Below are 18,117 nucleotides of genomic sequence, written 5' to 3'. Positions count from 1 at the left end.
CCATTTCCTGACTTTTCTAGCCTCAGAGAAAAAAGCTCCACTAATTGGAGCTTATTTTAATTGAGCCTTAATATTGGATCTCACTGGAGTTGCCCCCAGAGCTACTGGGAACAGAATAAAATGAAAGTACCTAAGGTTGAAGATGTGGTGTGTGTATGGGGGTGTGTGTGAAATTTTTCACTTGACCTACAGATTCTTTTCCCTGCTGAATAAATCATCAAGCCTGTTCACATTTCTGATTAAGGATCTGACAGCAGACGATAATAAAGACAATTGAGGTGTGAGACGTGTGATATGGAGCTGAAGAAATTGGTTTCTATAGTTACTTGACTGATTTCATGCAATTTTTAAGGATCTTTGTGCTAAATGAGAGCGATTTTCTGAGCAACCTTTTTCCTTAACTGTGCCTCTTGAACTATGAAATTTGTTGTTGCTTAACATTGCTGCACTTGGCTCCTAGGTGCCAGCAGCAGCAGCAGGTTATTTATGAATGTTTTAAAGGCCCTTATTGTTTGGATTAATGTAGGAGCTGAGGCAAAACAAATGGAAATCCTGTAAGATATTCTTGCAATGAATTGTGTGGTGGGTTTTCTGTAAAGTAGAAGGTGGGAAACTATGTGAATTTGGGGGTAAAGGAATTTGGAATTGAATTACTAGAGATGATCAAGTGGGGAGCTTTTCAGGAAAGGGCAACCATGAAATGGGAGGAGGAACACGTTTTATTTTAAGCTTAAAATTCCATTGACTTTACTTTTTTTCAATGCCGTTTTTACCTCAGTATAGAAAGTATAAGAGCTGAACAATGTTATTTAAGTCACAGTGAGTTCTGGCTTTATTTTGGGACTATCTCCCTACTGTAGTCTTGAATTGAATTTTATATTTCTAAAATTTAGGTTAAAGTTTAAGTCTTTTCTTGCCTTCTTCATTTCTCGAAAATGACAAATTGATTACTTCTTATCCTTAAAGATCTCATATTGCCTCTACTGTTTGTATAAGTAGCTAGATTTTTTTAGATTAATTATTTCCCTTTGAGTTTTTATATGTACCAAGTGCAATGGCATTGAGAAAATAATGTTTTTAAAATATCTTCAGTCAATAGAAGGGATTAGACAGCTTTTTTTTCCAAGAGTAAATAACATCCTAAAAATATTGTACATGACATATTCATTATATAGAAATAATGCTCAATAAATTAGCATATTAGAAAAGTACAAAAAGGACTGCTTTGTGAGGCCTGATATAATTCTTACTAGCTGGGAATGAACTGAGGAAGTAGCATTTTAATTGTTCTTTGCAAAAATGGGAAGAAATTCAAACAGAGAGAGGCACACAGATGAGAAAGACTTGGGGTAGAGGCAGATAATTATCCAGTTGAAGCTAATTTTTGTTGTTCCCTCCAACTAAGTTTTTAAATACCAGGGCATACTCAGTAAAGGATATCTCTTGTTCTGAAGAGGTACATAGGGTTGACTCATTGAGTCTTTTGTGACGAGGTGTTGTTTTTACTTTTTAAAAGTAGCTATTTGGGATGACAGTGTTGGAATAGAATTAATGGTAACAGTAATATCACGTGGGATTCAGCTTTGGAGAAGTTTGGAGAATTTATGTAACAATTCTTAGAACTCCCAGCGAGTTTGGTGGGAGCTTTCTCTTTATATGTTGTATGTGAATGTTACTTTATAACTTAGCCTTTTGTCCTAGAAAAACATGAATAACCTCTTTAAAAACCTGACTTTATAATTATACTTTACTTCATTTACCTTTATTAATTAAAGATCTTCAAAAAAAATTTTTTGTCATGTATTTTAATGCTTGATTATTCTTCCTATGCATTTTTTGAAGCCAATCACCATTTTCTTTTTTGGGGGCGTGAGTGAAACTAGATTGGTGATGGTTAGTTTTTGTTATAAGGACAAATTGTATGAAATTGTGAGAGCTTTTCTTTTCCATTGACTGTACAAATTTATCATTATCAGCACATTCTTTTTCTTTCTAGGTTTCTTATAGGTTTGCCTCCAGCTAGTCCTTGTTCCACTAAAGTATTTCATGCCACATACTTATTGACCTTGTAGGTTGCCCTTTTGTTTGAAAATGTTCTTGTAGTCTGACTACATTGTCTGTGGGTGTCCCTGTAGTTCAGCTGTTATATTTCAGACTTCATTGGTGACCTTTTTTTGGCGGGGGGTGTTTTGTTTTGTTGGTGCAATTTTGCCTGTTATCTTTAAAATTTCAAAACAGTAATTGTCCACTTCTTTCTCCATCCCAACTCACTGTTGGAAAAATCTTTACCTAAAAAGAGACAGTCTATAGTAAAGTTTCCTTGAATGTTTCCCTAAAACATAAGGGCTGGCACCCCACTAGGACCTCTTCTTTGCACAGAGTTTTAAATAGATCTACTAATTGCCAGATTCTGTTTTCAGAAGAAGAATCACATCAGCATTCAGTACAGCTACAGATGTATATGATGTTAATCTTGGATACACAGTGCACATTTAACTCTCAATGTTTTCCCCTCTTCTTCTATATACACTTCAGAATTTTGGGGTGCATGCCATCTGGCCCTGGAATTCAGACATTGTAATTTCTTAATCACATGTTATATTGTGATCTCTATTTCCCTTTGGATTTTTTCTTCCTCCCCTAGAAATTATGTTTTGCATTTATGCATACTGAGACAGTGAATTAATCTAATGCCCAGTATTCCCATTTCCATGAAATGTCAGAGTAAAGAATGAAGAAAGAACAAATTGTATATGAGAATGCAGGAAATACACCTGCCGATGCATTGATTTCTTGTGTACCCTGTAGAAATAAAACACTAGAATGCATATCAAGTATTTAAAGCAATCAGAGAATAAGAAACTTGGCTTTAAAATATTGGGGGTAGGTCTCAATCTACAAAAAAAGATGCTGTATGAAAAGTTAAATAATGTAAACCATGAGGCAACATGGGGTATATAGTAATAGAAGAGCATTAAATAATAAATAAAAGTATTGGACCATAAGGCCAGGAATAGAGGCAAAGCGATGTGACCTAGGAAAGGAAAGAGAAAAGTATATATTTTTAAGATGAGATTAGAAAAGATAGAGTCAATGAAACATTGTTAGTTTAATAGGCCAGCTATTAAATTGTAACAATCTATGTTTAAACTCTACACTAGTTTTGAGTGGGCCTAAAGCCATGGAACACTGAAGAGGGCAAAATGAAATTTTTCATTAAAAACTAAATTCTAGCACTCAAATTTAATGCACTATGGAGAGGAGAGATTCTTGAGACCACAGGCTATAAAAAGGATATGTCTGTAGTAGAACAGAGATGAAAAGGTTTCAAAACACTGATCTTCTGAAAGAGGAAAAGTGGGGAGGGGCTTTAATCTTTTTTTCCCCCTCCTTCAAAAGGTACTAAGAATGAGATAAAGAAAAGTATGGTCATGTGGGATCTTGGTTCATTTATCATTCTGAATTAGGCAAGTGCTACTTAATAACTGACCACCAAACAGACTTTTGCATTAAGCTTAAAACAGCAAAACCAGTATGCTTTAAATTTCAGTGTTTGCAGCCCACCTGATAATAAGCAGTTGATATTCTTCTCTAAATATTAATGAAGAGTTTTAGAGGCTAATTGATTTCATTTAATCTATTTGGAGACTTGACACATAATGGAGGCTTGATTTGGCCATACCTCCTGTTTAGTTGGTTAATACTGCATGAAAAAGAAGATACCACAATTCATTTGGGACTTTCATACTTCTTTCAGTAGTAGGTTCAAAGTATTCCTAAATGTAATTATCAAGTTTTCCCCTAGTATAGATGATCAGGGACTAAGATTCTTTTGATATTTTTATTCTAGGGAAGGCAGTGAGATATAGGGGGTAAAAGGGTAGAAGAATCAGTAGCAAGAAATACAAGTTATTATAATTACAATAATAAAAGAGACTTTTTTTTTTTTGCTAAGCCCACAGGTTTGTATTTGAAATTATTGTTCACAGGAAGAACACAGGAAAGGGGGGAAAGCATATGCATATGTATATTGTAAGTGAGGGAACTGAAGAAAAATAGTGTCTGGACTATAAGCTGTATTTGGAATGAATGAAATCACACCAGTTTTAGGGAAAGGGAGGGGGAGTATGCGTCACTATTATGGAGTACACCTTTAAGTAGACAGTCAGAGTGAAGGAAACATTATTTGAACTGAGGAAGAGGGCTAAAGGGACAGCCTTGATGAAGTAACATCACTACTGTCATGTTCAGTCTCCACAAGTTCACAAAACTCAGATTTCATTCTCAGTGGCCTTCTGTCATGGGAATTTACTTGGCTTTCTGGGTAGAACTCATTAGGCCCTGAATTGGTTGAGTATAAAGAATGTTGTCTAATGATTAATTTTGAGAGTTCAAAGAATTTCTGGTTACATATAGGTTTTCAATAAATTTCTTTGAGAGGGTGATAGATAGTGACTTTCTCTAACTTATTTGTATAAGTTTTATGGTGTATGTTTTTTTTATTTCAAGGTTAGTAAATCATTATGATTTTCTAGTATAAACTGTACAGTTTCAGTTAAGAGAGTTTAATGATAGTAACTTATTTATAATAAATATGGGATTTTAAACTAAAGAAGGGAAAATTATTCCAAATAGAGAGGTAATATTTCAGTATAATGATTGTTTAGTTCATAGCAAGGATCATGTCTGTGTTTATGAAGGTGAGCATGTGATCAGATCTCTTCCATCTTTGTTTTTGAGATCAACTCCATAGTGGGAAATTATCCTTCCCTTACACAGAAGTAACAGTGCATGAGCTTATATGTATTTATTGTCACTTTTTATTCAGTAATTTCCACAAGAATATATGTTCTGTGGCCAAATAGTGGGTTCTGATAAAGATGCCATATAGGTATTGTTGGTCCTTGATGCAGGCTTGTTTTGGGTTCCTTATAGGAAGTGGATAAATCTTTCAGGCTTGAATAATCTCATGTCAGCACTAGCCTCAAAGTGTATAATGCTGTTCTAATCATCTATTCCAAATATTCTCCTCTAAAGAGCTGCCTTTGATCTATTTTGACCTTTTAATTGGTGGAAAGGTATGATAATGATTTACTTTCTTGCTTCTAGATTTTCCATTTAGGGATTTTTTTTTTTTTTGGCCTTTTGGTTTAGGCCTTGCTTTTAAGAAGGGCCCTTGGCATACAGCCTAGGCTTTTGTAGCTTTGGCAGAACTCTCATATTATAGGAACAAAGTATTTTTAAGTAAGTAAAAACTTGAATGATATAGATCCCTTTCCCTTACTGGTAGATTGGGAAACAAATGTCTCAAAATGGTTTTGTATCAGACATTCCAGAACCTTCTTAAATTGTAGGCTAATGTGAAGACTGCCTATATAAGTACTTAAAAGAATCTTTTAAATGTGGCGGAGAAAGGAGAAAGGAGGGTTTTCTTGAGCAGGATATTCAACTAGTTACCAATGAGTTGTATACACTCTGAAATCCAGAGTTTAACTAATATTATTACCTTTTAGACTTTAATATTGATTTTTATATAACTTCTCATTCACAAAATGAAATCCTTTTCCCACTGTCTTTCTGGTGTGGATTTGACCCCAAGTTATATTTTTCTTTTAAAATTTTTTTTTTTTAAATTTCCAAAGCGCATGCATGAGTAATTTTTCCAACATTGATCCTTTCAAAACCTTTTGTTCCAAATTTTCCCCTTCTACCCCCCATGCCCTCCCCTAGCTGGCAGGTAGTCCAATACATGTTAAATATGTTGAAATGCATGTTAAATCCAATATATGTATACATATTTATATTATTTTGCTGCACAAGAAAAATCAGATAAAGAAGGAAAAGAAAAACTGGGGAAAAAAATGCAAATAACAGAGAGTGAGAATGCTATATTGTGTTCCACTCTCTGTTTCTACGGTTCTCTCTCTGGGTGTAGATGGCTTTCTTCATCACTGCACAAGTAGAACTGGTTTGAATCCTCTCATTGTTGAAGAGAGCCACGTCCATCAGAATTGATCTTTATATATTATAGTCTTCTTGTTGCTATATACCATAATTTATTCAGCCATTCTCCAATTGATGGGCATCCACTCAGTTTCCAGTTTCTTGCCACTACAAAAGGGGCTGCCACAAACATTTTTACACATATGGGTCCCTTTCCCTCCTTAATCTCTTTGGGATATAATCCCAGTAGAAACACTGCTGGGTCAAAGAATATGCATTGTTTGATAACTTTTTGAGCATAGTTTCAAATTGCTCTCCAGAATGGTTGAATCCATTCACATTTTCACCAAAAATGTATCAGTGTCCCAGTTTTCCAAACATCCCCTCCAACATTTATCTTTGCCTGTCATTTTTGGTATCTTTGAGTTGTCTTAATTTTCATTTCTCTGATTAATAGTGATTTGGAGCATCTTTTCATATGACTATATATAGTTTTAATTTCATCTGAAAATTGTCTGTTCATATCCTTTGACCATTTATCAATTGGAGAATGGCTTGAACTATTATAAATTTGAGTCAATTCTCTATATGTTTTAGAAATGAGGCCTTTTATCAGATCCTGTGGATATAAAACTGTTTTCATAGTGTATTGCTTCCTTTCTAATCCTGTCTGCATTAGTTTTGTTTGTACAAAAACTTTTTAGCTTAATATAATCAAAATTATCTACTTTGTAGTCTCTAGTTCTTCTTTGGTCACATTCTTTCCTCCTCCACAAATCTGAGAGGTAAACTATCCCGCATTTTTCTAATTTGTTATGATATCATTCTTTATGTCTAGATCATGAACCCATTTCAACCTTATCTTAGTATACAGTGTTAGGTGTGTGTCTCTGCCTACTTTCTGCCATACTAGTTTCTAATTTTCTCAGCAGTTTTTGCCATATAGTGAATTCTTATCCCAAAAGCTGAGTCCTTTAGGTTTGTCAAATACTAGATTGCTGTTGTCATTGACTATTTTGTTTTGTGAACCTAACCTATTCCACTGATCAATTTCTCTATTTCTTAGCCAGTACCAAATGGTTTTGATGACTGCTGCTCTATAATATAGTTTTAGATCTCGTACAGCTAAGCCACTTTCTATTTGCTTTTCTCTTCATTAATTCCTTTGAATTTTGTTCTTCCAGATTAATTTTGTTGTTATTTTTTTTAGGTCAGTAAAATAGTATCTTGGGAGTTTGATTGACCCCAAGTTCTTGAAAAGTTAGGCCAATGGAATACTATCCTAAAAAGAAGCAAAGTTTTTGTGTCTCTTTAAAGAACTGCTAAACTAAATTCAGAGAAAGCCATCACTAGATTGGTTGTAGGGTGTAGACTTGATAGAGTAATCAAATGTATGAAACTTCATATACTTGATGTAGTCTAGCAAATTATTCATTATGAAAGTTTTTTTTTAAAGACTTATTATTTCTCTTAATACTTGTATTATGTGCCATATTCTTACAACATAATGGGGTTTGAGTTGAGGTCTGGTTATAATTTTATTTTAATTGAATCAGTTCTACTCTTAATACTGTTTCATCATATCTTGTATTGCCAAAGCATTTGCCAGCTTTCCAAAAAGGCTTTAGATATAGATTTAGACTAGTGATGGACTTGGTCTATCATCTCTGTCCTCACTAATTTTGGAGAACTCATTACTGAAAGATTGGCTACTGAATCTGACTTTTTTTTTTTAAGTCATAGCAACTTGGATTTGTTGTCTGCCAAGACAAGCATAATTGTGTTTCATATTGGCCGACAAAATAGCCACAATGTCAAAACTATTGTTATTTGAAATGTATAGATGAATATTGAATAATAATTTTGTGAAAGATAGACTTGTGTGATTCCAGTAATTTTGTTTTCCCATCTTTTACTTCCTTTTTATTTTAATATTTTATTGATGCTTTTAAAAAATTAGTTCTAGCAAATCTTTCCCCACTTTTATATAAAATGCATTCTTAAACAATTAAGAAGATAAATCATTATTATCAGCTGTGGCTAACAATGTATTTAACAATCTATATACACAATTTCCCACATCTTTGAGAGAAGGGAAACACTTTGTCAGTTCTCAGGAACATTTCTCACTATGCTTTTTTTTTCCTCTGCCAGTAAATAAATTGTAATTTTAAAAAAATCACAGTATTCAATACAACTTCATTTAGTGAGAAGTGAAAATTTCATAACATTGTTTAATCTTAATTCTGATGTTACCCACCTTGACCCACAGTACAAATGAATCTGTTTTTTTGGGGGGAGGGGAGAAGTAACATGGCTAGTTTTTTTGCTTAGCTATGCATATTTGTTAAAAAGGTTGTTTTTGTTTTTCAGTGGAGAGGAATTGGGGGAACAAACAATAGATTTTTGTTAATTTTACTTATTTATATATTCTGATATCTTTTGTGTTGCTTTAATGTTATTGTAATCATTATATATGTTACCTTGGTTTTGCCTTCTTTACATGGCATTAATTTAACTTCATTAATTCATACATATATTTCTACATCCTTCTGAGTTCTTATATTTGTTTTTATATTTTATCTCCTTTATACAAAGAGAAGATTATATGCCTTAGTGCTTTCTCGTTCAACCTTCTGTCAGCTTCATAACTGATGATTCATTGCTTCTAATTGGGTGTACCCAAGTAGAAGTTGGGTCTAGGAGAGGCCATCATGTCACCTATTCCACTCGTATTTGACTTATTTCTTCTAAAAGATCAGTTATTATTTCTATGGTTCTTTTAAAACTAATCTTCATTTTTTCCTTATCCTTAGTTGTCTTTGAAAGATATTAATCCTTTTTATTCAGAATTTCCTCCATAGAGCTTAACTTTCAAAGCTTGTATACTTTCTGAACTAATCCACTTCGCACCATTAAGCCATAGATCAAAACCATAAATTTTAATTTAGAAAGTAGGAATACAGTGCAAATCCTAGAATAGCAGAGATGGGAATATACCCTATTGTAATTGTCCTACTCTTCTCACCCAGTTCTTTTTGGCTGAAGAACTTTATATCTAGAGCATTGATTTTAATTTCTTTGTGTCTCCCTATCTTCTTTGCAATTATACTTTAAAGAATTGCCTATAGCATTGAAGAGTTAAGTGACTTGCCAGAGGCTATCTAATCTGTGTGTCAGAGGTCTTCCTGACTCTAAGGCTATCTTTCAATTCATTATGATAAAATATGCCTCTCAATATATAATATTCCTCTTCCTACTATGCAATACTTAATGAACACTATTCTTCTTGGTTAGCTCTAGCAAATTTTAAGGACATGTAAAAAATACATAGAGAAATTGTGATCTGTGTTGGTGGAGGGTGCATCCACACTGATGAAATGATGGATCCTGAAAGTCTATAAAATACACACCAGTATCCATTGATCAGCGTATGTGCAATTTAGCTGACCTTAAGTTTTGCTGAATAGTGAATGGTGAGAGTCAGTCACTGAATATATTTTACTAGGAACCAGTTATAAGAGCTCTGGTTAAAATACCTTAAAACTGAAGTTTGATAGGACTCTTATTATTTTAGCTTGAGGAATCAAAAAGAGAGTTAGTTGTAAAAGATGCTGATATGTGAGAATGGCCGAGCAAATGAAATTCCCTTTCCCCAGGGAAGCCTGTAGCTCTGTTTCTACTGAAGTAAACTTACTTGTTTAAATTGTCATTTTCACTCACTGTTGATATTAGAAGTACCTGAATACCCTTTGTTCTTTGCAGTCAAAATTACTGGATTTAAATAAAAAATCTTTCTGCTTCAAGAGATATGTTTATATGTGGTGGATATTTTGCAGTTGGTTATTTTTGAGAAACTTTCTCAAAGGTTTAGATTTAATATGCCAGCCAAAACAGTGGTCCATTACTCATTCTTTTGGGGTTGTGAACTTTGTAGAAATGTTGAGCATGAAACATCAGAAAACTAAGAAACATATAATTTGCCCATACCTTGAGAAAAATAATTTACTAGGTAGAATATGAAGTAAAGAACAGAGGTCAATTTTAAAACCTTTCATTTTTGTATGATTACAGCTATATTGCAAATGCCATTTCTCTATAGGAAAGGACTTAAAACATACCTTGCCGTTTGATTTCTGCTTCAGGTCAGATTAACTAAAATGGTTATTTTGTCACATAGAAGTTTCTGGCTGTGGCAACATCAGACTTTTAAAACCAATTTTTTTTTTATTATTATTAAAAAGGCCAGCAGCAACAAAGGGTATTTTACAGCTTCTGAGACATTTTCTTAGCAATTTGACTCTCCTACTTCCTTCCATTCCCCCCCCTCTCCACCCCACCATATACACACACTTTTCCACTAGACAGAATGTGTTTTTTATTGTTATTGTTTGTTTGTTTTTAAGAAATCTACCATAGCTTTTGGAGCAAGTAGAAGATGATATAGTGTCTTTTCTAATTCTTGTTTATGATCTGATCTTGTACCTAAGATTTGGGGGGGTATTATGAAAAAATAAAAAGGTTTGAACTTTATTGTTGTTAACATTATTATTTGCTAATTATGTATGGGGTTCTCACTGTTGGTAGTGAATGTTATGTTTTGATAAAAACAGCATGAAGACCAGACTCAGATATTTAAGGATCTGTGATCTCATCTCTCTGTAAATCACAACCCGCCCAATGTGTCTCTCATCCATATCTTTCCCATAAAATAGCCATACTACTCCCCTCACAGGGAGTCTATCAAATGTGTTGGTGGCAGTCGCAATCATTTGATCCTAATATCCTGCAGATACCAGAGTAGCATATAGTTTGTGAAGGGGAACAAATCTTTCAAAGTCACAAAGATGGAAGATTGAATATCATGTAAAAAGTAATAATTACTCCACTTTGGCTAGGATGTAGTCTGTGTGGAAGTGATGTCCACTAACCATGGAAAAAGTAGACTGATGACAGATTGTGAAGGACTTTAAAAAGCTAAAGCCAGTGATCACCATCCTTGTCTAGAGGTTCATGAGGTACCACTGTCAGAAACCTGGAGACATTGCTAGAGATTAGGAAGAACTGGACAAGGAATTGACAGTTTTAAGGGCATAGGTGGTGTTCATCATTATTGCTGATTCTTGGTAGGAACTGTGGAAGAAAATTTTGCTTTTGGGATGTTCCCAACATGTTAAATGAGATGTAGTAACAAAGATTTAAGATTTTATTTCTGAATCCTGACTTGTGGTACAGGGCTAATATTAGCCCATACCTCAGCATTTTTATTTTATACCTGAATATTCTTAACAAGGGTTGATTTTAAAATATATTTGCCTAGAGACTGGAAAAATCTGATTGAAAGCTTTACATCAAGAATAGAGAGTTCAGGCACAATTTATGTCAGATACTACAGAAGGTATCAAGAATGACATAGGAAGAGAAATATTAGTAGAGGAAACAGGGAATTAAAGGAGGCACAGTCTAAAAAGAAATAGCTATTACAGACACTAGAGCTGTTATTTTAATAGGAAAGTGAACACTTGGATAAGAAACTCTTTTACCAATGCAGGTCAGCACTTTTTCTACAACTTAAAGTTTTAGAGAATTGTTTAGAGTATTGAAAGATTAAATGATTTTTCAAAATCACATAGCCAGTTTGTATCAGAGATGATCCTTGCTTCCAAGAATAGGCACTCTAATCACTATGCCCCATTGCCTCTTCAAAAAGTGAGAGCACCAGTAAAACCAAGATTTCATAATAATATATATTAAAATTGTGCCAATTGTGAATTAAAAATACAACTAGATCTCGATTTGTGGAAATGACGAATCCTCCAGACTAGTTGCAACAATTGAAATTGCACTGCCGATTTCTATTAGATTAAAAGCAGTATATGTTACATAATTATAACTTCAAATAGTGTGAATTTAAACACATAAAAATGCTTCACTGAGATTCATTATTTATGTTAATCACGATCTGCTTGTAAAAACAAGGAGAATGAGAGATTCTTATGCAAAAAAGATAAATTTGATCTTATAAGTATCAATGGGATTTTGTGACAATATGAATCATGAAGATGATGATTGTAATAATAACTAACATTTCTTTGTATATCATCTTAAGGTTTGCAAAAGACTTTACATGTTGTATGATTTGATAAATTGATGGATCATGACTAGAATAAATTTTTTGTTTCTTCAAAAGTAACAAAGTAGATGAAAGGAGTGATAAAATAAAATATATTGATTATGAATTCAGATAACTTATTGAATCTGTGATCACAATGAATACTCAGTCCAATAATGCAGCTGTCATCCACAGACTGTAAGAGAAACAGAATTGTAGGTAGAACTTTTGGCTCAGAAACACTGGAGGTTAAAGCAAAAACAGTATTATGGTGAGAACTGTATACTTGTCTAAAATGAAGAAATCTAATGATTAGTTTGAGAAACAGAAAAACCCTAGTAGAGGAACTTATTTGTCCAATAGTAATGATGATAGAGGATGTGTATGTGAGAGAGAGAGGGGGGAGAGGGGAGAAGGGAGAATGAAAGAGAGATCTCATTTTGAGGTCTCTTACTATGATTTCATTTCTCAAAAGATAAAAAGTAAAAGAGGAAACTTGTCTCTAGGATTTCATTCTAATCAAGGAAGAACTTTTCTGCTAAAGTTGAGATATTTAAAAGTAACCCACTCTACCTTAGAGTTTATGAAATATGAGCGATTTGTATTCAATCTCCATTCAATCTTAATTCACCTTGACCCACGGTACAGATGAATCCTTTTTTTTTTTTTTTTTGGAAAGGGGGCAGGATGAAGAGAAGGAATGTGGCCAATGCTAGAATTTTTTTTGCTTAGCTATGCATATTTGCTATAAATAAATAAATAAAAGCTTGTTTTTTTAAAATGAGCAAACAATCAAAGAGTCCTAACCATAAAAGGCTATTATGGTGACATAGAAGATGAAAATACAAACTCAGAAGAGGACAGTAATGGCAAAATGCCTACATGTGAAGCTTCAAAGGGGAAAATAAGAATTGACCTCAAGCTCAAAAGATTCTCTTGGAAGAACTCAAAAAGAGTTATCAAATTATCAGTAAACATAAAACTGTCTAAAAGAGGCAGGAACCAAAAAAGGTCTTGACACATAAAATGGGCTATTTTCATAATGTGAAATTAATAGCAATAAATAGAAAATTATACATTTTAGTTAAAAAAATTAATTTTAGCCATTCAAAAATGGGAATGTCATGAAAGAATGGAGACTTCAAGAATGCTGAGCAGTTGAAAATTCTAAAATGATCTTTTAAATACTTAGAGACCCTGAATGTCCAGAATGATAGAAATGATTTTCTTCCTAAGTTCAAGATCATAGTTCAATTCTAGATACTACTTTTAGAAAGATATAATCCATCCAAAAAAGGGTGACTGTGAGGGACAGGGATATATCTTCTGAGGGCTGGGTGCAGAAACTGGTTATATTTGGTCTGAGAACTTTTTTTGTGAGTGAAGCAAGTCACTGCAGATATTTTAAAGGTTATCCACTTGGTAAAAGATTTAGATTTGATAGACAGAACTAGGAAAAGTTGGGTGAATTTACAAAAGCAGATTTTGACTGTGTAAGAAACTTCCTTGCCTATAATCTGGTCAATGATCAATCATGAGAAGTTCAGTCCTCTTTTTTTATGTACTCTCTTCTTCCCTTCTTTTTCTCCTCTGTCCCAACTCTCACTATCATCACAAATGGTTACTTACTAAATATAAAGCATATTCTCTTGGTAAAGGTTAATTTAGATTCATTGGTTTATCCTGTTCTCATCACTTCTGAGCTCCTTTTCTTGTATCATTTTTTATAGCACAGCATTTAACATCTCAACCATGATGAAGTGATAAAAGCAGAGTGCTAATATCTGTTTCCCAGTTTGGCTGTTTTTCCTCTTGGACTCTAATGGTACATTTCTCCCACGTGCCCCTGAATCTAGTTTTGCTCTAGTAGCTTAGCAGACATATTTCCCTAAAAATGTCAGTTTGTAGGTGGGTACGCAGTGAATTTTTATGTGATTGATGCTATTCAAAATAGCTATATATTTTTCCTGTTTTTTTTTAAGATCATAGAGATAAATATTAAATAATTTCCTTCTCTGGATCACATTTTGTATCAAAGCACAGAATACAAAAATGAAATGTGGTTTTTTTACCCATTTCAGAAAAGCTTTGCTTTTGAGCTTTTTATATCTATTGTTTTGACACTTTTCCCTATTTAAACCTGAATTCAAAATTGGCAAAAACTCAGGTAAAGAACTATATTCCTATTTTTTACCCTTCTTCGCCCTTTCTTATCCTCAAAGATTAAGCTTGTGTTAAGAAGGGAACCTAGGAAAAATTGGGAATGTTCCCTTGATTATTTTGTTTAGATTCTAATTCAATTCTTTACCCTTGGTAATCTATTCTCACAGGACAGCAAGGGTAAGATGGTGGATAGAAAACTAGATCCAAAAATCAGGAAGACTCATCTTCCTGTGGTCAAATCTGGCCTTAGAAATTTAATAGCCACGTGACTCTGGACACACTTAACTCTGTTTACCTTGGTTTCTTCATCTGTAAAATGAGCTGGAAAAGGATATGGTGAACCATTCCAGTATATTGGACAAGAAAATCCTAAATGGGACAGAAAGAGTTGGACATAAATAAAAACAACCTAACAATAATAAAATTCCAATCTCATTTTTCTTGGGTGTTGCAGAGTATAGAAATAACCTTGATGGAAGAATGCTTTAATATATTAAAATAGTTGTATTGAAGTCAGGAGGGATGGATGGGAATTAGATGACATTTGCTCAGGTGATTATATTTCACATTCAATTTCCTTATATTCTAGATGCAGCAGTTAGAATTGGCACAGATGCAGCAAAGAGATGCCAATATCACAGCCCTTGCAGCCATTGGACCAAGGAAGAAGAGACCACTGGACTCTGTTGGATCTGGAGTTGAGGTATTAAAATATACTGTCTTTTTAAGAAAAAAAAGGCAAAAGTGAAATGAACATATATGCAGTGCATGAGCGATTTCTTGTACAAAACAGGTACTCAATAAATACTTTTGAATTCTGAGATACACTTTTGATTACAGGAATCTATAGTGATTCTCCATTATTTACTATAGCAGATACTAATTTTCAAGACTACCTTCTAAAATGGATCCTTAATTCTCTTACTGATATTTATACCCAACTATTCAAAATTATCCTAGTTTCTAGGCATACTGATCACATACTATCTTCTTAAAACTACCTAATTGCCCTTATGAGTCTTTGTTTAAACTATCCCCAGAACCTAGAAGAGGCATTTGTATGGGGTGCATGAAAGAACACAATATTTTTTACTTAAAAGGAACAATTTGAGTTTAAAACCATGGTAAAAGTTGATAAATGTAGTCATTGTTACATTATGCCTTTTTTTTTCCTTGCCTTAATTGCTTTTAAGTCAAAAATGCCATTAAAATGTCCTTATTTTATTGTCTAAAACCATATTTCTTATCCTGCCTTGCCTAGCCTCAGCCCATCTCTGGTTACTTGTTCTTTGTTAATATGCTGCTTGCCTAATTGACTCCTTCATTTATCTCCATTTTATTTTGAGTCATCTACAATTTAGAATCTTCAGAGATTGAGTATCTTATGGTTTGTGGTCCTATATCATAAGAAAAATATTAATAATAAAAAGATAAATTTAAAAATATTACATGGATTTCAGCCTGTTTTCCTCCTCCAGGCATAGCTACAGTACTTTTCCAAGACAAGTGTTTGCTCACGGCTTTACTTAATGATCTGTACCTCATTTATTCTTTTTTTTTTTTTTTCATGACTTATCTGATCTTTTGACTAGCTGTGGATTTTTATTTTTTTGATAGTACTTTATATATATATAAAATAGCTTTTTATTTACAAGATATATGCATGGGCAATTTTTCAGCATTGACAATTGCAAAATCTTTTGTTCCAATTTTTTACCCTCCTTCCCACCCCCTCCCCAGATGGCAGGTTGACCAATACATGTTATATATCTTAAAGTATCTTAAAGTTAAATACAACATATATACATGTCCATATAGTTATTTTGCTGGTAGTACTTTATTTTAATAGGTTATAAATGTGCAATCATAAAACATTTTCATATTAATCATATTGGGAAAGAAAAACAGATTAAATGGGGAAAAACAACATGAAAACAAGACATTGAAATTAGTATGCTGAATTTGAGTAGCATTTTCTTTGGAATTATCTTGTATCATAGTATTGCTGAGAAGAGCTAAGTCATTCATAGTTGATCATGTTACTGTTACTGTATAGTTCTCCTAGTTCTGTTTGTTTTGCTTTGCATCAGTTCATGGTAAGTCTTTCCAGGTTATTCTAAAATCTCCCTTTTCATCAATAATGTTCTGTTACATTCATATACTGCATATGGTTTAGCCATTTCCAAGTTGATTAGCATCCCCTCAATTTCCTTTTTTTTTTTTAAATTTTTTGCACCAAAAAAAAGAACTGGTATAAATAATTTTTTACATGTACATCCCTTCCTCTTTTTTATGATCTCTTTGGGATACAGACCTAGTAGTGATATTGTTGGATGAAAAGATACGCATAGTTTGATTGTCCTTTGGGCATAGTTCCAAATTATTGCTATGGATTTCACTGAGAAGGTCAGCCATAATATCTTGGGATGAACAATGTCATTACAAACTGGAACACTTGGAGGACCTCACTCATGCAGAGTTTTACAGGTCATTTTTTATGACATGGTAAAAATATTTGGGGACCATTTCTGATTTGTTTCTTGTTATTGATTTGGAGGAGCAATAAGGAGACTTTTCACGGTTGTGCTTATTGAGGAGTCAAATGATATTAATATCTATATGGCAGACATCTTGGTGGAGGAACAGTCTTCTAGTCTGTATTATTATTATTACTAACCAAAGGCTTTTTTGTAGTCATGAAACCATAAACAGAATAAGGAACAGAATTCCAGTCAACTTTGAAACTGAAAGTATATTTTGTTGTAGAAGGTAGTCTATCAGAACCTTTCTAATACTCATCTTCACAAATGAGTGAAAAAAGTTCTTATTAAGTGTTTTACTCTGTAAAAGGATTGTGCTATGGAAGCCAGTCCTTTCTCTTAAGGAGCCTTAATTTGAATAGTGGGAAATAGCACAAATAAGGAAGGTCAATCAAAAAACATTTATTGTTATTCTTGGGGTGGTGGTGGTGGGAGTAAGGGGGGGTAGTAGAGAAATAGGAGGATGAGAAATATAGTAGTATTTATCTTGCACAAGGAATAATAGATTGTCTATATGTCTATAATAGAGTCTACATGGGATGACTTTGTTGACACTCATTGTAAAAGTAGAGCATTATTGAAATGCTCTAAAAATTTTCTGTTGAGTTCTGTATCTGTTGTTATTGATTCTGGTTTCATGACTAACTGTAGGAGCCAGGTGGCAGGATAGATGTTTCTCTGGACCTGGAGTAAGGTCCAAATTCAAAAATTAGAAGTTGTATGACTCTGGACAAGTCACTTTACCTCTGTCTACTTCATTTGTAAAATGGGAATAATGCTAGCACCTACCTTCCAAGGTGGTTGTGAGAATAAAGTGAGATAATGTTTGTATAATGCTTTGCATATGTTAAAGTACTTTATAAATGCTAGTATAAATGCTAGCTATTTTTGTGATTGTTATTGTATGAATCATTTAGCTTATCCAGATCACGCCAACTTTCTGTAAATGTCTTTTCAATGTTTTATACGTTGTCTTCTGCTGTACCTTGTCTTAAGTTGTTTTCAAACCATTGCTTGTATTATCCTTGACTACCATATTTCTCTACTTGTTAGTAGATTGTGTTTTTTCTGGCTAAGATAAAATATTTGAAATATCTAGGTAATATAGTCTAAAACATTTTATAAAATAATATATAATATATAAATGCAGGCTATTGATTACTAATCTCAGGTGGGGAATTGGGGGGAGGGTTTAGAGAAACAAGCATTTATATAGTGCTTTATTATGTGCTGGGCAAAGTGCTAAGCACTTTAAAGATATTATTTCATTTTTTTCCTTAGAACAACCCTGTGAGATAGGTGCTGTTATTATCCCCATTTTACAGTTGAGAAAATTGAGCAAACATGGAAGGCTTTTTT

General features: G+C 33.3%; 1 protein-coding gene across 2 annotated transcripts in view; it reads left to right on the top strand.

Annotated features, from left to right (window-relative positions):
• The window catches only part of TAF4B (TATA-box binding protein associated factor 4b), a 158,944-nt gene that overhangs the window by 90,245 nt on the left and 50,582 nt on the right, over nt 1–18,117 (top strand). For both annotated transcript variants that reach the window (XM_051970313.1, XM_051970312.1), the window contains exon 14: nt 14,808–14,921. In XM_051970313.1, coding sequence (XP_051826273.1) covers nt 14,808–14,921 — 114 coding nt within the window. The remainder of the gene's footprint in view (nt 1–14,807; nt 14,922–18,117) is intronic.

This window comes from Antechinus flavipes, chromosome 1 (assembly GCF_016432865.1).
Source record: "Antechinus flavipes isolate AdamAnt ecotype Samford, QLD, Australia chromosome 1, AdamAnt_v2, whole genome shotgun sequence".
Classification (NCBI taxonomy): domain Eukaryota; kingdom Metazoa; phylum Chordata; class Mammalia; order Dasyuromorphia; family Dasyuridae; genus Antechinus; species Antechinus flavipes.
Note: the sequence above shows the minus strand (reverse complement) of the source record. Positions and strands in the feature narration are given on the sequence as shown.